This window comes from Macrosteles quadrilineatus, unplaced genomic scaffold, assembly GCF_028750875.1.
Source record: "Macrosteles quadrilineatus isolate MER2022 unplaced genomic scaffold, UCM_ALF_1.0 Scaffold_2__2_contigs__length_208266976, whole genome shotgun sequence".
Lineage (NCBI taxonomy): Eukaryota > Metazoa > Arthropoda > Insecta > Hemiptera > Cicadellidae > Macrosteles > Macrosteles quadrilineatus.
Genome location: NW_026542595.1, coordinates 36,185,485 through 36,209,958, shown reverse-complemented (window position 1 = coordinate 36,209,958; position 24,474 = coordinate 36,185,485). Strand labels below are relative to the sequence as shown.

General features: G+C 34.0%; 1 protein-coding gene across 1 annotated transcript; it reads left to right on the top strand.

Moving 5' to 3' along the window:
• Positions 1 to 10,194: 10,194 nt before the first annotated feature.
• On the top strand, positions 10,195 to 22,514 carry LOC128985994 (cytochrome c oxidase subunit 6A, mitochondrial-like). Its single transcript, XM_054406040.1, has 3 exons — positions 10,195 to 10,400; positions 19,963 to 20,105; positions 22,298 to 22,514. The coding sequence occupies exons 1-3, from the start codon at positions 10,313 to 10,315 to the stop codon at positions 22,385 to 22,387; spliced, it is 321 nt and encodes a 106-aa protein (XP_054262015.1). The 5' UTR covers positions 10,195 to 10,312; the 3' UTR covers positions 22,388 to 22,514.
• Positions 22,515 to 24,474: the final 1,960 nt, after the last annotated feature.

Sequence of the window (24,474 nt, the reverse complement as noted above, 5' to 3'; positions counted from 1 at the left end):
ACTTAACGTAATGCTCTTCCAAAGATTTCAAAGAAATGAAATCCTGGTCTTCCATGTTCACTACCATGAATCTGCTAGACGATTTAGCAACAATATTCATCCAATGTTCTGGTGTAAATATCCCTGTACCTGAATTCCTGTGGGCTCTTTCAATGACTCCAAAGTTTTTGTCGCAATCATTATACGAATGACCAGACAATAAGTACTTATGGTCCACCTCCTCAATGTGGGTAGTACGTACTATATACAACCAGAACTTCACTGTGAAACGGCTCTTATTCTGCCCACCTGCATTATCACTAAACATTGTAATTTTTTTTACTCTTGTAGGCAGTGTCTTTACAAGTCGCAACAGGCAAGAGAGCATCTCCTCACAGCCCCTAGCAGCCTGAGCCTCATGCCACATGAACATACTAGCGTTGTTACTTACCAAATTGTGTATACAAAAATTATACGTCCACAGTTGTCGCGCGTAGTACACTCTGGAGCAGGTAAGGACCGGAGAGGGTAGCATTTTTTGCAGGTCAAAACAAATCACAAAGTGACTAGTATCATCTTTGGCAGTTTCTTGAGCGTCCTTTATTTGTTGTCGTGCCGATTCTGCTTTCCGCAAATGTACTTCCTTTTGTGTAATAGCGCTTTGTTTCTCATCTGGAGTTCCATTGTTGATGGTATTCTGCAGTGTGTCACAAGTAACACAAGTGTCGGTATGTGGTCTGTGAAAGCTCAAGTTAAATTCCGTATTAAAGATGTGGCGATAATAGCTTTCCTTCACAGGCTCTACCATGTGTTCAACGCAGCTTTCTCTGTACAAGTTGTACATCTTTTTGATGTTTAGGCCAGGAGATAAATATTTTTTATTTGGAGCTTGACTGCGTGAATAATGACTTGTGTATCTTGGAAATCTACGAATATGCTCTTTAACGAATGCAACTTTGTCTTCAGAAAGTTTGTTTCCAGGTACTTTATGACCCCTCTTGTCCCTAGGAGAAATCCCAGAAGTAGAAATCGTCTTCTTGTTGATAACATTTGTCACTCTTTTGTTAGAGATATCAAGAGTACAGAGAAAGAATTTCTTGCATACTCTCTTGTCAAGAAAAAAATATTGGGCGCTGAGAGATTTTGATCCTTGTCCAAATAATTTCTTTCTCCTTGGTTCTACTGTTTTTATACATGAATGCAAGTAGGCAGACTGAAGCTCCCAATTTCCAAGATTCCAGTATTGTTCGAAAATGTTTTGCCTATCCTGTTCACTGAGATTGTCATTGCACTTAAACCTACAACGGTGGATGCACTCTCTTAATTGCTTCTTGTCATGATGTACGCCTTTCCTATCAACATAAGATTTACCTTCATTTCGTTTCTTTTTAGAAATATTTCTTTTCCACAAATCATATCTTCGTGTTTTCTTACGTCCTTCATGTTTTGTCCTCTTTGGTTGTGGCTCATCTAGCGCACCATCATCTGAAAAAAATAAAAATGTTGAAATTTTTTTGTAGCCTAAGTATTATGAAGTAAAGGAGAAAGACAATAGTGAATAAAAGGTATCAGTAGACTGACACATACTTTCTCCCTTATTTATGCTTAAGACAACAGATTTCCTCAAGCATACTCCTGAAACAAACATAATCCCCATAAGAATAACATTGATCACCCATAGCCTACCTACATACCAAATCTCATCCGAATTGGACCAACGGTGTACAGAGAATTCTCTAGCTATGTACACACCCACACTCACATACAGACAAGACACAAATCCAAAAACCACTGAAGCGGTTAGCTCTTTTGGATTCAGGGAGCACCAAAACAAATAGGCCTACTTCCACTGCCAACTCAAATTCGAAAATTTTGACAAAAACAATACTTTATCCCTATACTATGTATATAGGGGGTGAAAGTAAAATTAGTATAACTTTACACCACTTGTTAGTTTAGGTTTGTTATGTTACGTTAGTTTGTTAGTTCGTTAATTATTTTAGTTTAGGTTAGTTTAGTGTATAAAGTAGTTAATAAACCCACCACTATCTCTTTGAGAGCCAATTGAATCGTCAGATTCTGCACTTTCTTCTTCATACGTTGGATCCTCGTCTGTATCGTCATCTAAAAAAATACAACTCATTGAAATTTACAAAACCAAATTATTGAGTAAGGAACCATAAGAATAAAATATGGCTATGGTATCATAATATTATTATTATTATTGGCTGTTAAGTCTATTATAAACTTTAAGCCTATGCATAACTAAATGCGCACTTTTTAGTTATCTTTGGAAATACATGGGCAAATACCCATTCTGGGACAGATCTGTTTACATTTAGTAAAATATTTTGCCAAAAAATAATAATTAATTCTAGGCCTACTTGTTTAAAAACTACTTGGTCTATAAGGGTCTTAAAAATACCCTGAAATGGATTGAGGTTATGCTGTAGTCAGAGTTGTGCCATAACAATATTCTGTTTTATAATGTACACAAGATTTACATAAAGGTAATGAATCATTTAGTTAATTGGTTATTTAAGTATTTTCCTAGTCATTAAAATTATCTATTCTCATACAAAACACTAAATAATGGTGTAAAATTGGCACTTACCACCAAAGAGGTTAGGAAGTGGATCATCTGGATCTGAATCACTCATAATTAAAACTTAAAATATTCACTGGATAAATTACCATACAGACTTAATAATCTTATCTTCCTTTAATAATCTTGAAAAATAACTAATAGTAAGTTATATTACTAAATGAGAAGGGTAGAGGAAACACACTGTTACAAAACAACACTCAATAATAACCTACAACTTTGGAGCACAACAGGTATAAGTGCCACCTATACCCCTTGGCCACCAAATGTTTGAAAACAGCTGACAAGACATTCAGCTGTTGTTTAGTTTCTCCACCAGAGAGCAGCACTATACAGAGGTTTCACTTGTATCTCTTTACCACCAAATTTATTTTTGAATCTTCTATCCAAATCTGTACTTAACTCAAAATTTTTTAAAATGTCACTTGTACCCCTTGGCTTCTGACCCCCTCATATGGTATCTCTTCCTTTGGAAAAACCTTTAAATAGTATTAAAATCGTATTGGTGGATCTTTTGTAGCTAAACACATCCGTGATTTCATCAGTGTAATATGTTTTTTATTTCAAAAGGCCATATTTTTTGGGAAGACATATTCTAACTTCAAAGGGAGGTATATCCGTTACACAAAAAGTTTGATTTTTCCTGTTACGTCGCGTCAGTTCATATCGTACTTCTGTGCCAATGAATGAACCCTCTAGCATAGTTTTGAGAAATTGATTGTGGGGTTGCTGTTAAAGCTGGAATTCCTTGACATGGGGGATGTCAGTTAGTTGCCTCAGCCTTATCAATAACATAAAGTTGTCAATATAATCTCTCTATGGAATGTTAGGTGTAGTGGAATACTTAAAGTGAAGTTGGCTTTTGTTCTTGAAATGTTATGGGCCTCCTAGTTTATATGGTCTTGTGGCTTCATTGGCAACAAATAATGTAAATTACATAGCAATGGGACATTTTCAAAAAGCAAAAATGCTGTAAATTGGCTGTTACGTATATATTGACTTTTACATATTGTTAATCAACGTATCTTATAAAGGATTATGTAATCTAGTTTAAAAGGAATATGACCTTTCTGTCATGACAGGTGCTGCTTAAATAGTATTTTCTCTTTGTACCATATTTTACAGCCAAGCACAAAATGTAGTGTTATTTTCATTAATGTTACCAGCCCAGTGTGCCAAAGTCCGTAATATATGCAGGTGCAAATAATTTGTCAAGATGGGTACCATTTTAGGCAAGGTTTCTATGTAGGGGTTTTATTAAACACGATAAGAGCAAATATTTCTACATAAATATTTGATATGTGTAGAATAATATGATAAAATGTAGGCAAAAGTGGTGAAAAAGGCAGACACCACCCCTTACAATAGATATAAGATAGTTCAATAAGAAATAATTTAAGAATTGATGTGATAAAATAATTTCCCACTGATTTCGTAATGGAGCGTTAAATTGCAAAACATGACAAGATATAAAGAAGAAAATCAATTTTAAAATCGGAAAATAGCATTGCAAATACATTTGGGAGAATTCAGTAACTCCCAATAAATGAGTGTTGTTTGAAATACAATTTAAAAATGAACAGCTGTTTCGTTAAAAAGCATTATTCACATGGCCAAAATGTAAACAACTCTGTGGAGGGATCTTTAAAGGCTTCTGGGGCAGAGTCCTAAGGGAATTTGCTTAGTTTTTCTTTTGATAACTCATCTACAGACCAAGGCCTTTCTTTGGATACCTCTACCAAGTTTCTACGCCCAGCCGTTCTCTCAAATTAGTGGGGACAAAGTTTCCAATTAAATATTTAGATTCCCCCATGTTAATCTTATGGGAGAAACTCCAACTTTGATGGCCTGTGGGGCAAAGCCCGAGGATTTTTATTACAGGAATTGGTGAAAGGGGGCGTCTACACAATAAATACTTTATTTTGACACGTCGTTTGTAAAAATCCATCCAGTATTAACGGAGGAGTAGTGTTTTGTAGAAATCGCCTTCGCGTATTATATATAAGGATACTCATAATGTTAACATAGAATACTTAATTAAGAACCACTGGGGCGGAGCCCGAAAGGGGTTTTGAGATAAGAATGCGTTAGAGATAAGAACATGTTAATCGGGAATGTGAGCTATCACCGGGAACGGGACGATTGGCCCACATTTTTGTACCTTCTGCCCATGGCAGTATTGGCACAATCATTTGAGCGGAATAAGTAGGGTCAACTCGCCTGCTTGGAAAAGGCACGATTGGCACAACCGCTCGACCAGGTAGACGACATCGAACGAGGAAAAAGGGGAAGTTTAAAATTCCCCGTCAACTCTGCTAATACAGTCATTTGCCGGTAATATAGCGTATTTTCAAAGGTTAAGTTAAGTTAGGTTAGGTTAGGTTAAGTTAAGTTAGGTTAGGTTAAGTTAGGTTGGGTTAGGTTGGGTTAGGTTAGGTTAGGTTTGAGTACTTTTATTTGGATCCAGCTAGCGCAGTGACCGTAGCTGTAGATTTGTCGTGCAAACTTACACCTTCCTTTCTCCAATAAGCACCACAGCAGGAAATTTGTGGGGACAAAACAATATCCGTTTCCCGCATTCTGGCTACCTGGCTGCTACTTCCTTACCGGTCTGTTGTGCCAATCGTGCCTTTCCGAACCTTACAGGTTGACCCTTCTTAATCCCCTCTAATGATTGTGCCAGTCGTGCTATTCCAAATCGGCTAAAAATGTGTGCCAATCGTTCTACGGCCGCTATCACCACACCAAATTTCAGCCCAATCCGACCACAATTTTTCGCGTTCACAAACATCAACAACACAACCACAAACACCCACAAACAACCACAAACATCCACAAACATTCATCCATCCATCCATACATACATCCAAACTTTTTCACTTATACATTACTAGCAGATTACGCGTCCTTCGTACGGGGTTGGTATATACGTAAGTATAAAATGCTTATTGCAGTTATGGGAGAGGACACGGTTTAAGAAAATTTGGTCTTTTAATTTATACGGTATCCTATAGTGCAGCACACATCTATCATAGCCCTAATGTTTTACCACTGCACCAAAACCATAGAAAAAGTAAAGTTCTCAATGTGTACCACAACTTTTTGTTGCTAGTTAGTTAAAATATTGACTTTATATCTACACTTATCCTGACTCATATCTACATCTTTAATTCCTTTAAATATGAATTGAGAAACTATCTAACTAAGGTTAACATGTCAGCTATCATCATACCAAATTTCAACCTTGTCGGTTTTAGTATTTTTCGCGTTTACTTGTCACAAACATCCATCCATCCATCCATCCATACATCCATCCATACATCCATACATCCATACATCCGTACATCCAAACTTTCTTACTTATAATATTAGTAGGGTAGGTACATCCTTCCACCATGGGGTAGGTAAGTAAACTGTTGTAATATTGCTTGTTTATGCATATATTTTTATCAAACTTGGAAAATTTATTTATTTTATACTAAGCTAATAATATTTTCCTAAAAATAACACTTCGTTACTCTCCCTGTAGCAGCAAACCTAGGTACTTGTTAAATCTAATGTTATTGAATTTTTTAAGTCACACAAATAGAAATTTGCGTAGGCTCTTAGGCTGCAGGTTTGCTGTGGTGGTGGTATTATGGAATTGTAATTGATGTAGAAAGAAGACTTTGTGGTAGTACACATGATTAACTCTAATTTATGCAAGATACTAGCTGGCCCGACATACGTCGACCTGTCCTAATGTGGTTTTATGTCAAACGTTCGTTCCTTTTCAAGATGAGCTCGTTCGCATGGCTCAAATAACGTCCTTGTCGAAGTTCGGTCGCTACGCTCACTCACCTTTAATGCGGAAGAATAATTAAATCCTGGATTGTGAATAACAATTGGAATAAAAATTCGGTGTATTGGAAGTACAGGACTGATCTAAACATCAGTAAAGGATTCCTCCTTTTAGGCACAAGACTGTTTATTCCAAAATCGTTGACAAAGGAAATACTGAGTAAAATACATGAAGGTCACATGGGAATTGTCAAATGTCGAATGCGAGTGTCTGAATCTGTGGCCTGGCTGCTCAACAGATATTGCTACACTTGTAACAAATTGTCCAGTTTGCTTGGAGCAAAGTAGTAACAAATCAGAACCTCTACTGTTGACTGAACTACCAAAAAATCCCTGGGAGTCTTTAGGTATTAACCTTTTGAAATGTAATGCGAAATGGTATTTAGTTGTGCAAGAATACTATTCTAGATTTCTTGAACTGGTTTATGTGGATGCATTGACTACCGGAGCTGTGGTTGCTAGATTGAAAAATATATTTGCTCGACATGGAGTACCATATGTGGTAAGAGCTGATAGAGGTCCGCAATTTACTTCTCAGGATTTAAAAAATTTTGCTGAAGAATATGGTTTTTCCGTATAGTGACATGAAGCCCAAGGTATCCACAATCAAACGGAGAAGCAGAAAAAGCAGTTGACATAGCGAAGCGGATTCTAACGAAATGTAGTGATCCAAATCTTGGATTGTTAGAATATAGAAAATATAAATACACCCTTAGAGTCTGGTCTTTCACCTGCAGAGTTACTTTATTCACGGAAGCTCCGATCAACTTATTTATCAAGTTATTTATTGACGGTAATGTCAATAAATAACTTCAGACAGGTAACAAGGGAAAGATTGCAAAAGTTTAAAGAGAAGGATTTTTCAATCAAGGAAAGAAATAAGAGAAACTACGATGTAAGGGAAGGTGTAAGAGATCTCTCACAGCTTGATCAAAATGACAAAGTTTGGATTCCAGATTTAAAACGTTATGGACATGTTGGGAATAAATCACAATGAATAAATCATCCTCGGTCCTACCTGATAAAAACACAGGTAGGGAAGATCAGAAGGAACAGGAGACAAATAATAGCTGTGCATAGGCCTATTGAAAATGGTGAAATGAAAATGACAGACCTAAAAGAAGTGTAAAACCACCTCTTAGATACAGCGATTCAGATTTTTATAAATAAATTTAAAAAAAAGAGAAAAGAGAAAATGTGCTGTTTGGTATTTTTATAATTGTTATCATATATGTTGCATATTTTGATGTTTGTTTTTATTGAATTGTTGTTTTGAGCTTGAAGGCTTACTTTTGGGATCTTGGCTAATAAAGTATCTATGCTTAACTGTGGTGTGAGTTTTACCTTTCACTTCAACGTGAAATTTTTTTTAAATTTTTTGTTAACACTAAAAAACAACATAATTGAACTGAAGAGCTATATATCGCTTGCACTTTCAAAATTCAAACTCGCAGTCTCGCAGACGAATCATTCAGAATCATCAACACAGGACAGGATCAAGGTAGCCAACATTCCTCCAATTAAGGAACAAAATTTCTCGTAAACGAAATTCCAACAAACTATATCGCTAATTGATTATTGATTTCTTAAAATAAGGCGTGTTTAGCCGTGGTTAAGCCTAGTTTAATCAAAGTTAAATGAAATCAAAGAAACATCAAGTTTATTCGTCCAAGTCAAAAAAAAAATTATTTTTGCTGAATTTTCGCAAATATTTAAATTTTATTTAGTTTAAAAATATATTTTTCTTGTATCTGACTTCCCAACTGTCCCAACTCGTGGCAAGGAAATTCCCAACTTTTCTATTTCCCAGATTCTAGGGGGAATCCCCCCCCCCCAAAGCGACGCCCCTGCAATCTTGACACATACTTTCTCCCATTAGCTTGTCAACAACCTTTATCATGGGTAAGCGATGAGAGTAACTGATATTTAATAGGTAAAGTCACAAAAGTTTCATCTTTAACTTTTGAACAGTAATTTTAACAGGAATGAAGGGATGCACTATTTCGTTTGAAATTATTTGGGCAATAACAGAAAATTTTCAATCAAAATAGGTTTAAAAAAACAATTTTCCCGTTTTAAATCGGCTTTTATGGGAAAATAACATAAGTTACAATAACTTTTGAACCATAATTTTTACAGCAATGAGTTGCACTATGTTGTTTGGAATTATAAGGATTATCACATACTAATTTCAATCTAAGCCGGTTTCTTTCGAAAATACGATTTTCTCTTATTTATGGGGGTTTTTATGGGAAAACCACATAACTTACAATAACTTTTGAACCGTAATTTTTTAAGAAATGGAAGTTCTACCATTTCGTTCAGAATTTAAATGGCTACAACATACAAAGTTTTTATCAAAATCGTTCGGGCTATTTTTGAGAATTTCATCAAAATCGGACCACAGGTGTAGTCTATAGCTCTGTACACATCCACACACACACACACACACACACACACACACACACACACACACACACACACACACACACACACACACACAAACATCACTTCAAATTTGTTAATTGGGACCCAAAATGGATATATCCACTCAAAACTCAAACTCGAAAATTTTGACGAAAACAATACTTTCTCCATATACTATGTATAGGGGCAAGACCCTACTAGAAAAACGTTTTTCTATAGTGGGGCCTTGATAGGGGGGAGAAAGTAAAAGTACCCGTAATTTCCATCCCTAGTGGTGAGGTCCTCACGCGCAGCCCGATCCGTCTGGAGTGGTCAGGCCCACCTCTTTTACTCAATTAAATCTTGTTCCTAACCCACACGAGGTAATTTCGGAGTCTTAAAACCCTTGTATTGATTAAACTTTCAGATTTTTCTCTTTTTTTTACACCGGAATAATTACCTTCTTCAAATAACTGTCAAAATATTTTTTCGATGTTATAGGATATCGATGCTATGACACCGACTCTATCCGACAAAGTGGGCCTCCAACTCTAGTGGGCAAAGTGGCACTTTGCTGCACACGAGAGCAATGTTGCGGAATGATCTCGAGTGCAGCAAGGCCTTTTGCACTCGTGTTACACATTATATTTTTCCTACAGTCACTATAAAGAATATAAATAATTAGTCTTTCAAACACTATACAACACGTTTTTAGGTTCAGCTGGCAACACAAATAGGAATGGAATAGGTGCCCTAGAGAAAGTAGTACCCGGTCCGTATCACTCCGATATTTTTCCTCGGCAAGAAATGTGCTCCGCGTTTTGAGAATATAGTTCCGTATGTTTTTGTAATTTGAAGTGGTTTCCGCGCCTAAAGAAATGCGTTCAAGGTATTTTCTTGTTTATTAAGATCGTAGGAATGTTTTAAAAACGTTAAAAGAAAAGTCCAGAAAGTTCAGAAATACCGAAACGATAAACACGAAATGACAGGTTAAATCGTAGTTATAATAGTCAATCAGCTGCTCATAGTATTATTATCTTTAAGCGTTGCCAACCTATTTCCAATTCCAATTGCCAAGCGTACACGGATTACGTGCATAATAGAACCACACTGTTTTGTGTTGTTTCGTTGGAATCCTGATGTGCGGCAAAGTATAAACTGTACGACAAAGTATAAACCGTACGGCAAAGTACAAATATGCAGCAATTAGCATTTTTCTGTACTATAAACATACAAGGAAGCCAACTTTGTCGGGTGACTGTAGGAAAAATTTAATACATGTCGTTAATTCCTGTATAATAATGTGGAGAAGAACAACTATTGTCAGCTGGTCATTTTTTTGCGTTTTACCTCTTTGCCCTTGTGTCTTCTTCTCTTCCCTGTCCCAAGTCTCTTCTGTTCTGCTCGATCTATCACTACGGGGCTTATACTTTAGTGAGATTAAATTCTGCTAAAATTAAATAATTGATAAAATCGTCAATAATGGTTGGCGTAATTTCAACAGTTTTTCGGAGAAACATCTCAACCACTCCGAGGCGTCTTATGTCTCACGGAGCTGACCCTGGAGCAAGTGAGTAGGCCTACCAAACTTAGCCTAGGCTATATAGCCTATCAGGAATAAAGAAATTGCTTATTATCGGCCTAGGCTAGGCCCAGTCTATTTAATTTTAAGTCTTTTATGCCTCTAATTAGACCTATATAAATTTACAAAATTTTGACCTAGCTTAAGAATAGGCTAACAGGTTCAGAAACTCTAGTAGAGATGTTTTTAGTAGTATGTTTGTTGTTTTTATAAATTGCAGCTCGCACTACTGTCTAAGGGTTAGCCCTTGAGCCACATTAGGCTTAGTCTCTTATTAGGCTATATTCAATCGCAGGCCTAAATTGAAGTTGGGTATACAATAAAAAACTGCTATCAAGTTAAGTGTAGGCGAAGGATAAGTTACCCGTCCGGTAACCAGGCGTGGATTAGGCGTCCGGCAGTTAATTTTTTAACCCTAGCAGTGGCCAATGTTAGAAGTGGGGAATGGCCAACCCATTTTGGCGATTTTGCAGACCTTTTTTTGAAAATTCGTAAAAATTCAACCGTACAAGTAAACCTAGCCAACCTCATATTCATTTTGTTTGGAAAGAACAGGAGAATCTAGAAATAGTAATATCATAATGATTTAGACAGTGTATTTTATCGGTAAAGTAAAAAAATAAAAAAAATTGAATTTTTTTTTGAAATTTCAAAAGCGACCTCGGTATTTTTTTTCTACTGATTTTTTTATGGGAAATTCATTATACACATTTTGTAGACAATCTAATTCCCTACATAGAAATATATAACATGTTAGGAAAATATTTTTTTTTTATAAGTTTTTGGGGCGAAATATAATGACAAACGGAGAACCGAAAAAATTGAAAACCGTACAGTGTTAGTTTATGTTGTAAAAAGTTCTATAATATATGTGTACTAATAATGATATATACATGTTTGTAAAGCTAATGAAGTAAGGAATAAAAAAAAGTCATAAAGTTTATGGTAAAAATAATTTTTTACCTATAAACATACGTAATAAAATAATGTTTTTATATTTTAGCGATTTCTCGAGAAAAAAAATTCACAGTACTTAGTATACAACTTTTGTATCAAATTTTTTTACTTCAAACCAACATAATAATCTTGTAGTCTATTCAATTACCTACATAAAAATGTATAACATGTTAGAAATATTTTTTTTGTAGGTACGCAATAGGGACATAATAATACAATAACCGCAAAACCGCAAATACGTGTAAACTATAGCCTACAGTGTTTGCTTGTGTTGTGAAACATTATGTAGGCTGATGATATGTAGCCTACATATTTGTAAAGCTAATGAAGTAAGGAATCCAAAAAAGTCATAAGTATGATGGTAAAAAGTTATTTTCACCTATGATTATGTATCAATTTGAGAACGTTTTGAATTTTTTGCGCATTTCGAGAAATTGGAGTGTACAGTATTTAGTAGCCTATATAATTTTTTTACCAAATTTTTTACACCCAAACCAATATAAACATGTTGTAGTGTATTTACCTTTAAAAAAATGTATAACACCTTGGGTAAATCATTATATAGCATATAAAGCACCTCTGAATGTCAGAATCGTCATTTTTGGACATGATGCTAACAAAATACAGTAGTAGGCCTATTTAGTATAGGCTATAACTTTTTTAGAAAGTTTTTTACCCCCAAACCATTATAAACATGTTGTAGTGTATTCATTTACCTTTATAAAAATGTATAACACCTTGGGTATATCATTATATAGGTACAACAATCTCTGAATGTCAGAATCGTCATTTTAGGACATGATGCTAACAAAATACAACCTTTTATGAACACTATTTCACACAATTCAGTAATATTTATGCATGAAGATTACTGTTATACACACACACAACACTTCACTAACACTAACACTACGAACTAATAACATATTTAGTAATAAATCGCGGATAAAACTATTACCGGCAACAACACAAACAAAAAATGGCAATACAAGACAGCTGACAGACTGCAGCAGTAATGACTCACTTCGTCGTCTACATGCGAGCATACAGAAATAACCCTGAGTGCAGGGCTGCCACTCTCTGAATCTAAATTTCTTCCTCTTCAAAATGATATACTATATGACTAGTAATAATAAATTATACTGTATGTAATTCCTATTTTCCACATCGTCATCTGGAGTCGATTGGCCATTTGTTAAAAATTTTGAAAACAGCTGTTTTCATAAAATCGTACCGGTTGTGCAATCAATATTTCGTTATAAATATTACTACCACAATGAAGATAAAATCAATGGCTATCCAGTGGTACCACTCGCAACATCCCACGACGAAAATTACCCGAGCAGGGTAATGCCAAACAAGACGTGTTTTGCCAGTTCCTAAGTGTCGGCTGCAAAAGTCGTGCCGCGTCGAAAATTCATTTGATTTCTAATCGTCGTGACATTGTTATATACCTGCTACAGAGTTTGTTTATGTAATAAAATGAAAGTTCAGAATGTGATCTTTCGAATGGTATATATATTATTCTCATCTGAGTTGATTGTAAGTGTTTTTTTTTACCGCTAAAAAATTTTCGGCCCAGATCGTCACAAGGAGTCGTTGGCCATTCTAAGCATCAACGTCAGATCGTCACCAGGAGTCGATCGGCCACTGCTAGGGTTAACCAACCAACCAGTTATTTTACCAGTTAATTTAACCTAACTAACCAAACTTGCTGGTAAGAAAAATTCAAATGCGAAGATTAAATTCTGTTCATTAAATAAAATAGTAAGATAACCCTCCGAGCGTCACTCGTCGAAAAATCAACGCGCGACACACTTTGTGTAGTGTCACACGTCAATTTTTCGACGCGCGAACATCGTTTACGGCGAAGGCTCTATATGACTGACTGAATCGGATTGAACTGGATCGAGTTAGGTATCGTTCTTTTCGTTATATTCTAAGCTTTCTCCAGAGGTCTGTCTCAGCGCTGTATGTTCTCCGAGCCGATCGTAATTGTAGCAGACAGCTCACGTGCGTAATTGTAAATAGCTAGGTTACCCTCGGACCGATGACTGATGTGTTTTATTACCATTTATCATTGTTTTAGTGTTAAAAATCAAAAGTAGTGATATACGTGACCGGTGCATTATAAGAAGATTTAAGTGATTTTGGAGGGCTGGTTGATGATCCTGAAGAAGTAGGTAGTGATATTGATGTAAATTATCAGCCAGATTCCTAGCTATGGTTAGGCTATGCATTCTTAGCTAAACGCTATGTACTGAAATCTGTTTTTTTCCTATAACTTATAAATGGTACAACACACTGAATCCTGCATAGATAATATCTTAACTAGAAAAATAAATTCACAATATTCAGTCCAGACAATGAATTTAGAATTGGGTCTTTCAGATCATAGGGCTTTGTTTATAAACATTTTTGATAGCTCATTTGAGGATAATAAGGACAGAACAGATAAAACAACTAAAAAAAGAATGTTTTCAAAAGCCAATGTCACAAGTTTTGTAAATAATATTAAAGAAATAAAATGGGATGTATCTGTAAAAAAATGTTTTGAAGAAAATTGTATTAACTTTTTTTGCCATTTTCACAATACTTTTGAAGAGTCTTTTCCCTTAAAGTTTTACAACAACAAAAATAAGAATCAAAAGAAGTCTTGGGTAACAAAGGGTATTAAAATATCTAGTATAAATAAACGAGAACTAAGTAAACTGGCAAAAAAATCAAACGACGGACTCTTTAAGGATTATGTTAGAAAGTATAAAACAATTTTCAAGAAAGTTTGTAATCAATCTAAAAGGATGTGCAATGCTAAATTCATAAACAAATCAGAAAATGTGAGCAGGGCTGCGTGGTGTGTTGTTAAATCAGAGCTAGGTTGTAAAAAAGTCAAGAATAGTTTTCCTGATATTAAACTCTCAAATAAAACCATTAGCGACGTAAAAGAAATAGCTGAATTCTTTAATAAAAAATTTACCAATATAACCAAGGAAATGGGAACATCACCATGTGAATTTGAGGCACTAAATATGACAAGGAACTTAATGACTAGTAAACAACTATTTAATTTTGATTTTAAAGCCATTGAGCAAAAAGATGTAGTCAAAGTAATCAAATCACTTAAAAATAAAAAATCTGCGGGATGGGATGAAATTTCGGTGGATCTCATGAAAAAAGTCATAGACTCTATTTCAGAACCTCTCACAATTTATTAACCAATCATTTCAAAACAACATATTTCCTAAACAATTTAAATATGGAGAACTCAAGCCACTTTTTAAGAAAGGTGAAAAGCATAATCCTGACAATTATAGGCCTGTATCACTTTTACCTTCTTTTTCCAAGATTTTTGAAAAAATTGCTTATAAACAAATTTATAATTTCTTGGAAACATACAATATATTTAGTAGTAAACAGTTTGGTTTTAGAAAGGGTTGCAGCACAATGACCGCTATATCCCATTTTGTTAATGAAGTGTCATGGGCCTTGGATGAGTCACAGAGTACAATGGGGGTGTTTTGTGATTTATCCAAGGCTTTTGATTGTGTCAACCATGACATTCTTTTGAAAAAACTGGAAATTTATGGATTTTCTAAGAAATCTATTTTATGGTTGAAATCTTATATAACAGGTAGATTTCAAAGAACTGTTATTTTAAAAGGAGGCTTGCAGTCAAAATCTGAATGGAGTGAAATTAGAGTAGGTGTCCCACAGGGCTCTATTTTAGGTCCTCTTCTTTTCTTAATTTATATAAATGACTTACCTGAAAATATTTCTCATAATTTAATACTGTATGCAGATGACACAACTGCTGTTGTTAAAGCTAAAACGGAGGATGATTTATGGGTGAAAGTAGAAGACGCTTTAACGGATCTTAGAAGGTGGTTTGAAATAAACGGACTAAAATTAAATCCAGAAAAAACACAACTAGTAAAATTTAATACGATACAATCCCGAAATTTCACACATAAAACAAGAACCAAAACTGTCAAATGTACAAAATTTTTAGGTTTGTATGTTGATTCAAATTTAACCTGGGCCAAGTGCATTGAAAACATATTACATAAGCTTAATTCTGCCTGTTTCCAAATGCTTTGTTTGAGAAATATTTTGGATATGAAAACACGTTTAATGATATATTATGCCTATTTTTATTCAATATTGCATTATGGGATTGAATTTTGGGGATTCTCATCAGAAATAGAAAAGATTTTTAAAGTTCAGAAAAAATACTTAAGAATAATGACATTTGCTAAACGAAAACAATCATGTAGACCAATTTTTAAAGAACTTAATATAATGACTGTACCAAGTTTAATCATTTTTAAATCCTTATTAATGGTACAGTCAAATTTTGAAAACTTATGTGCGGAGAATTTTGACCATCCATATAACACCCGTTTCAAAAAGAATTTTCAGTTTCCGATTCACCGATTAAAATTAATAGAAAAAACACCAAAATATATGGGAAAGAAATTGTTTAATAAACTGCAACCAAAATATAAAGATTTAATAAACAAAACGTCTTTTAAAAGCAGCCTTGCCTCATTTCTTGTAAACAAAATATATTATAGTATTGACGAATTTTTGAATGATGGTAATTTTTTAAATTAGCAAATATTATGTTTTATAAAATAACCCAAATAATTATTTGTAAGAATCATTGTTTATTTTTTAGTATTTTAGGTACTTATTATGATATATGATTATATTGACAATGTCACCTGTTTTTGTAGCTTATGCTATGTAATCTGTAAAACGTTTATGTGACAATAAAGATATATTTATTTATTTATTTATTTACTTATTTATTTGCAAATCTACTTCCTTATATTATTATATATTTGTAATCCTCATAAAATTTAGAACAAAGTGGCTATTTTCAAATATTTATAGGCCTATAATTTGTACAATTTCATTGAGCGCAAACTTATTTTTTTTTTTTTTAATTTTTTAAAATATTTTTTTTTACCCAAAACATTTTGTTGAAACAAATGTTCCCTTATGTTTTATGTATAATATTGAAGCCCATGATTTTCGAAACAAAATGGTATATAGAACAGTATAATTAACATTGTTTTAAGCTTCTTAGATCGGTTTTAATATAACCTTGCAAATGCGCCAAAAATAGGCGGACATTAAGGCCTAAACTATGGACACTCGGAGGGTTAAATGCCTCAAATTCTAACAAAAGATGTAGGCCTAAATTACAGTTTCTTAACTGGGCTATGCTAATATCGATTGAAACTATCGATTCGATTATTAAACCTTCATGCAATTTTTTCACCATGTCTGCAAGTTTGGTTGGTTAGGTTAGGTTATGATAGTTTAATTTTATAATAGATATATTTAAAAATATCGATTGGCCTATTAATCAATATTTCCAATTCGATAGTTTCAATCGATATTAGCATAGCCCAGTTTAGAAACTGTACCCCAGTTTAGAAGAAATGGTCTATTCTAAGCAAAATCTTTGACAAAAAGTTAGTGTCACCGAGGGATTCAATCTAGATACATCTTTAACATCAGCCGTGTAAAAAAACTAAAACTAGATAAAGAAATACCTAAAGAAACTTTTAAGTTTAGATTTTTATCTGAAAACAATGGTGCAAAAAATTATCTGCTGTGACAAAAACTGAATAAATTACAATTGTTTTAATTTAATTTAAATGTTATATTAGGAACGTTGAATCTGCATCTAAAATGATTAACTAGTCCCCAAAGCGTGAGGATTTGTAATTTGGAATTTCTGATAAAAGAGTCCAACCTGGAAGATCGCACCCACTGACATCTTTTAGCTTTTTTCTTGTTTATTGAAACTCTACTCTCCAGCATCTAAATAACCACTGATCGTTCAATTTTATGTTTTAATTAAACCTCGGACAATTTGTTTCCTTATTCAAAACACTGTGCTTAATTAAAAAAACTTTTAATTTCACTATAATTATCAAACACAATTGATTCGAATAAAAACTTAGGTCACATGCATTTCAAATATCACCCATTACTAATACCTAAATTGGTAACAATAATTAAACTTACTTGATAATTAATTAGTTGCTAATACAGATGTTATTAATCTGGATCTATTTTCTGGGCGCATTTTAGCGTACCGGTAGTATGTAATCCATTGGTTAGCAAACTAGATTACAGCAATTCAGTGACAGTATCAATTTGGTATTGGTGATGTGGCCGTGTTATTGTAGTGGCATTAGGCTCTATTCCTTGTATTTTAAGAGAATAAATTACATTTATTAATGATTAATGTTGGTTTTATTAATAGTTAATAGTTTATGAAATTGTTAATGTAGGCTAAATTATTGTTTTTGTGTTACAAATTGAATCGTTATAAAATTTTATAGTTTTAGCGAATTTCCCATATAGGGAATAAGCTATTACCGTAGTACTCATGGTAAGACCTGGACCCGGGACCGATTTTTTTTTTCGTTTTGAGGTCCCCAGAGGCCAAAAACACCATCCGTTCAAATTCATATATATATATATATATATATATATATGTGTCCGTTAGCGCGATAACTCGAGCAAAAATGATCCGATTTTGATGAAATTTGGTACAAACGTGTAAACCTACGTTTATTCGAACGAGTTCGCGAACCAGCATGATCGGACCATGGGAACAGGGGTATACGGGGGCTTTTATGGGATAAAAATGGGTTTTTCCTATTTTTGACCCAAAAAACATAAAATTTTGAAATTTCTTTCCAAACTATTGTAGAGCTTAAAAAAACAAATAATTTAGTATATTGAAGCGTTATAATGCGCCTAATGGTTACGGAGAAATTTCCAAAAAATTGTTAATTTAAAATTCCCATGTTATTCTTATAGAGAATAAGTAAACCGTTGTAGTGTGCTTGTTTATTAACATATTTTGCCCAAATTTGGAAAATGTTTTTATTTCTTACTAACTATTAACATTTTACATAAAAAAAAAAAAAAAACACTTACCCTCCCTGTTGCAGCAAACCTAAGTATGTGTTAAACTGATTCTATTTAAACAGGGAATAAATGTGATATTTTTAAGGAGACATTTTAGTCTAAATCCAATCAGGCAAATGGAAATTCGCTTAGTCTGCAGGTTTGCTGCGGCGGGGGTATTTTATTTTTTATTGTTGATTCTTTTGCATTGAATCATAAAAAACAAACAACTAACAGCTGTTTCCACTCCACAAACCTTCCTCCCCGTTCAGTGTTAGTCGCCACTAGAACTTGGACTCGTCCAAACCACAAACATCTGAATAACTCAACGAACAATATAAATAGGTTAACATACCTTACGTCGTCAATCCTAAAATTAGTCTATGGCAAATAGATTTGAAACATCAAGGTTCATTGTCGAGCCTCTTGCCTCTTCAAAATATTGGTACATCTTGTCGTCGTCATTACACAATAGTACATTTAACATATAAACACAAACTATTTACAAAAATGAATGTGCGGCTGGCCATAGACACTGCGGTGACGGACACGATGCAACTAACCGACTCCTGTCTGTTGACATTGACCTTGGAGGGGGTAAAACAGCTGATTGTGAGCGCTTCCGTTATCAATGTCCTCAATCCTATCAAATATTATATTACGTCAAAAATTTAGTTTTTAATTTAAAATGTCGTGAGGATATTTTTTGTTGCTTTGTAGATTTCTAGACTTTCTAGAACATTCATTAAGGACCCTTTGGTACAGTTGTGTAAAATATTCAGGCTATCATTGCAGCTATTATGGTTTTCGTTAATCAAGTGTTCAGCAAACTTGGGAGTGTTGAGTTCTCAATTTAGGTTTAGGAAGGTGTTCGTTAAACCTTTTCTTGAACTAACGACCTGTTTGTCAATGTCCTATATATATTTTAGGGCAGTCGCTGCAAGATAGTTTAGTGAGGACACTAGAGTATATAAACTATTTTGCAGCGACTGCCCTAAAATATATATAGAACAAACAGGTCGTGAAGAGATTAACATAGATGATGAGAAGAATAAAATAATTGATTACAAAATATTATCATTGACTAGAGAAATATTTCAAATGATTCTGTATACAATAATGTTTCTATCATGGGGATTTTGTCCCATTATGTCCCATAGATGGACTGTCTGACTAATTAATTACATAGGTAGATCTTATTCAGGCGTGTTAGGGTGGTCGGTTGATCTTGCGAATTCGTGTCTGCATTAAGTGTTTTGAAGCTAGGTTAGATGAGGAAAGTAAAGTTTAGGTTAATGAATCGAGTTGTTAGTTTATGTTACCTACAGACTCTTTTTGTACAATTAAAACCCTGAGAAACACACTGTAAAGTACTATTTCAAAAATGCTTGCTTACCAGCTTGTGTACCTACTTCATACAACTTGATATGCTTTACTTAACTTATTGCTTAACTTAAAAAATGTACTTTAAAACATTCTTAAATGAGACTGGTTTTCCTTCAATTCATTGAAGTTTCTGGTCAAGTATGCTCAGTCATTGGTAATTTTTACACAATTTGTATTGCTGTGCAGCAAGTAGGCCTAATAAGAGCAAGGTCTTCATGATTCAGTCAGTTTGCTATCACAACTGCAGTCAATAATTGAAGGGTTTTTCCAGTGAAGCTGTGGAAGAACCTCACCTACTTTGTGGCTATACCTGCTGTTGGGCTCTGCATGGTCAATACTTGGTTGACTGTCAAGGAAGAGGACCATACCCCTCCAGAATTCGTTCCTTACGAGCACATGAGGATCAGGACTAAGGTACATTAGTTTAAACAGGTCCTCTTAAAGTTGGCCTGGAATACTTTCCTTGCAATTTAAAAAAATGTACTGCTAGAGAAAAGTTTATAAATTTAATTATATACAAGCTGCTATACCCGTGCTTTGCAACGGGAAGAAAATGTGACCTAGAGAGCTATTAAAGTGGGTGCTGATGTGTGTTTTAAAATACAGTAACTCTGTGATTTCAAAAAATACATACTGATTTAAAAGTGTAAACCTACTTACTTTCAAAGCCCTACTTTTGATGTTAATATATGAATACGACAACATACCTTAGTTTAGCAATAGCACCAATTGCATCATATTGATGCTTCATGAATGACCCGTTTTACCATAATTCTTCAATTTTAGTCACGCCTTTTTATATGTAGCCTAGCTTACTAAATAAATTACAAAATGAAACTTTGTGCAATAGCCTACTTTACAAAACGTATACAACCTGTCTTTAAAACCAAACATAACCCTCCCAAAGCGCCACAAACCTCTTTTTCGAGTAAATAAACAAACACCAGTTTATTGTACTGACCAGCTGTTTCACTAAATTAAATCATCTAAACTTTGGAAGCTTGCCAGGCGCAGCCCATTGGAAATCAGCCTGTGGGGCAGAGCCCTTAGGAAATTCATCCATATCAATACTTTTTGGCAAATCTACACACTCTAAGCTTCATTTTGATGTGCCATATGCCTATATTTTTATTTGGTAAATGGCCTTAACCGTTTACATAAAATTTGACTGTATCACTTTAATAATATAGATTTCTGAAAATATACTTTTTATTGATTGTGGCACATAAAGTAGCATATTTTCAATTACAGCTGTGTAGCTAACAAAAATCATACGGTATTTTTCCAAGCTTTTAATTTGGAGCAAGGTAAAAACACAATGTGATGATAATTCTCCTACTTGAACAATTTGTTTAATTTCACCTAGGGGTATTTGCAGTAGGCCCTAATGGGTTTGTCCAGCCGACAGTGAAACGATGACTGAATTGACGAGCTGCAATGATTATTTATAGAATTACATGTCAGTACAACATAGGGACATATTGTCGATTGCTAAATCAAATACTCAAAACTAATAGATAAAGCCATCAGTATTTACACAAAAACAACTGAATCTTCTCTATTTTCAGAGAAATAAATATGTGCACTCGAGTTTAAGCTTAAATACCTCTGAGATGGATTATGTGAATTTGTTGGAAAAAAATAAATACAAGCTAGTTTAAATACATTTTAAGTGGTAACAATAAAAAAATTCCGTTTAGCAGAAAAATTTATACTCAACTCTCGATTAACCGGGATAATGTAGGGCTGAGGCTTCCCGGATACGTAAAATCGCCATTAATCCGCAATAGCCTATAAATTGAACGGGAAGTTTATTAAAATGCAAAACAATACTTTTTTTTTATAAACAGTGGTAGTTAACATAATTGTATTGCAATAAAACACCTGAATGTTACTTTCACAGGAATCGTGATGGATGGCACACAATTTTAAACACAACAACACACGTAACAAAAATTAAATAAACCATTTACAAGGCACGAACCAACATCAATTACATTTTTTTTTTTTAAGTATGTTACAGTTTTCTGTTTCCGAACAGAGAAACATTTATTTTTTTATCCTGCTCCTCATGCTGCGCAATCCAATTTTGTCAGCAATCGGAGCGTCTACTTCATTCTCATAGTAGGTATTCAATCAGTTGTTCAACACTCGCGACACAGTTGTCTGCTGTTGGTCACGTGACTCCCCCTCATCACTTTCACTCTCATCCTCACCAACCTCACCCCTTATCTTGTTTAGAATCTGCTCATCTGTCAGCTGCTAGTATCCTTGATCTTCCGCATCACAACCCGACCACTGCAGTACATTTTCTCTGTCCACTTCCTCTCCTCCTGGCGCGATCTTGTCATTTTGTTATTGACTAAGGCCGACATATTCCTTAGACACAGCTGTTGATTAATAGATAACATTATTAATACATATAGATAACATTATTAATAGATAAAATTAAAATATATATAACAATCAAGCTTAATGGTGAGGGTCAATGACAATATAATGCTCTGATAACTCCACTCAATTTTGTGGGCGCCTCCACAAATAACACCTAGTTCATGCTTCATGAACCAAACTCAGGGTTCTCTAATGTGTTGTGTTTGTTTCAGAAATTCCCGTGGAAGGATGGAAATCATTCCCTCATCCACAACAGTCATGTCAATGCTTTGCCAAATGGCTATGAAGAAGGCCACCACTAGAGGAGAAAACACTATTTATAGTGCAGATGTCTGCTAAAAATACTTGTAATTATCTTGTATTATTGTTTGTTATTAATAAATAAAAGAAAATTAACTCTAACTGAAAAACGTTCCAGAGTTTATAACATGTTTTGTATTTTGTTTAACCACCCAGATACTATGATTTGAACTAGTGATGGGACAACCGACTGGAAAAAACAATCGACTAGTCAATCGGTTGTTTTTAAAACCAGTCGGTTTTTCATTCGACTGAAATTTGAGTGATTCCACTACAACTGGCAGTGTTCAATCGGCGCAATGGTTTCAGTCGTTGCAAGGAAAAAAGTCAATCACATTATTACTGGACACATTTGAGTCTTTGTTGTTGATTCATTGTTTGTTGTCTTTTGTCTTGAAATTGTATATGTATTATTACTTAATAACATTTAGTTTATACAGGACATGTTTATTCAGTAGTCCTAGAGTGAAAATTTAAAAACGTACGTTTTCAGGAAAAGCACTTTGCAAATTTTTTCCCCATTTTTTCAAAACTTTTATTATTTTTATTTCATTACATTTGAAGTTTCATAAAATGTCCATGGTAACGCAATATCTTTGGTATTTTTTAAAAAAAAGAGCATCTTTAGTGGAAAAACACAAAATCTTGTCACGACCATAACAGACGTTTAAATGAATATTAAAAATAGTTAATATTATTTTTATAACTATGTTTTGCTATAAACTAATTTACTTTTATGACCATTATACAATAAAAAGGCCACTGAGCTTTTAGTATATTTGGTCTTTCTAGAAAAAATAAAAAAACTCAAAAAATTGAAAAAAAGCCAATAAAATCTTTTTAAGTTTGTATAACTCCGAAAAAACTTACCTGAGACCCGAAAAATCGTTATGTTTGTATAGAGGTGTGCTTCTTTTGTGTATAAAACGGGATCATCTCATAACTCCAAGGTTTCAAAACTCCAAGTGATCATAACTCCAAAGTTTCATAAGTCCAAGAGATCATAACTCCAAATTATATTTAATCCAAAGTTTCACAACTACAAGTACCCGAAAAGGGATAATTTCATTAGCATACTCCAAGAAAAATATAAGTGCAAGTGATCATAACTCCAAAGTTTCATAAGTCCAAGTAAAAATTAAACCAGAGTCTCATTACTCCAAAAGTTGAGTGGAGTCTCATATCTCCAAGTGGAATGTGTAGTACAGTCAGCGCCACAAGTTCCTGCGCTGTCCGCTCCGCTGTAATACTGTCAGCAGCTGATGCCGCATCATTGTATCCATATACCTACCGTCGCCTGTCAAACGATTATGTAATTTTGTTATATACTTACAGATTAATTAATTGCTATACTTCTTACTTCTATGCTAAAGGTACTTTAACCTTTAACTACTCGCGCGGGTTTTACTAACGTATGTACTCGCGTGGGGTGTTTTTGACACCCCGTTATTACATATTTGTTATAATTGTATTAACACTAATAATTGGTAAATAACATTTTTTGTTGTTATTTAAGTTTATTAAAACGTTTTTATTAGCTTGCTTTCTTGTCCGGTACAAACTTTGCAATCAATTTTATACTAACTTCCCGATGAGCTAGAGACTTGAAACTTGAAACATAGCCCACAAATGGAAGACAATGCAATATAATATCATTTAATTTTCATATTTCCCTTAGGCTACGCCCCATGGGCTTGTTTTTATTTTACTGTATACTGTTTCCAATATGAAAGAGTTATTTATTTTAAGTTATACAATGTAAATAATATATTTCTTTTACCAACTGCAATTTGTGTGTGTATTTGGTCAAGTTTTGCATATAAACCATTTGTTGTATTAAAAAATATGTATTTTGTCATTGAACTGTTTGATATTGAATAACTAGCATATGTACTACCCGGTAAATATATAATTTTTAAAAGATTATATTATGTCTGTGAATTGTAAAGGTATTATTTTTCCCTAAAATGTACTATTAAAAAAACCGTTTGAACCATTTGAACAACATTAGGCCTTTCAATTCTGCATTTTTTAGGTAAATATAACTTACGTTATTACAGTAACTAGCCAAATTAATGCCAATTAAACT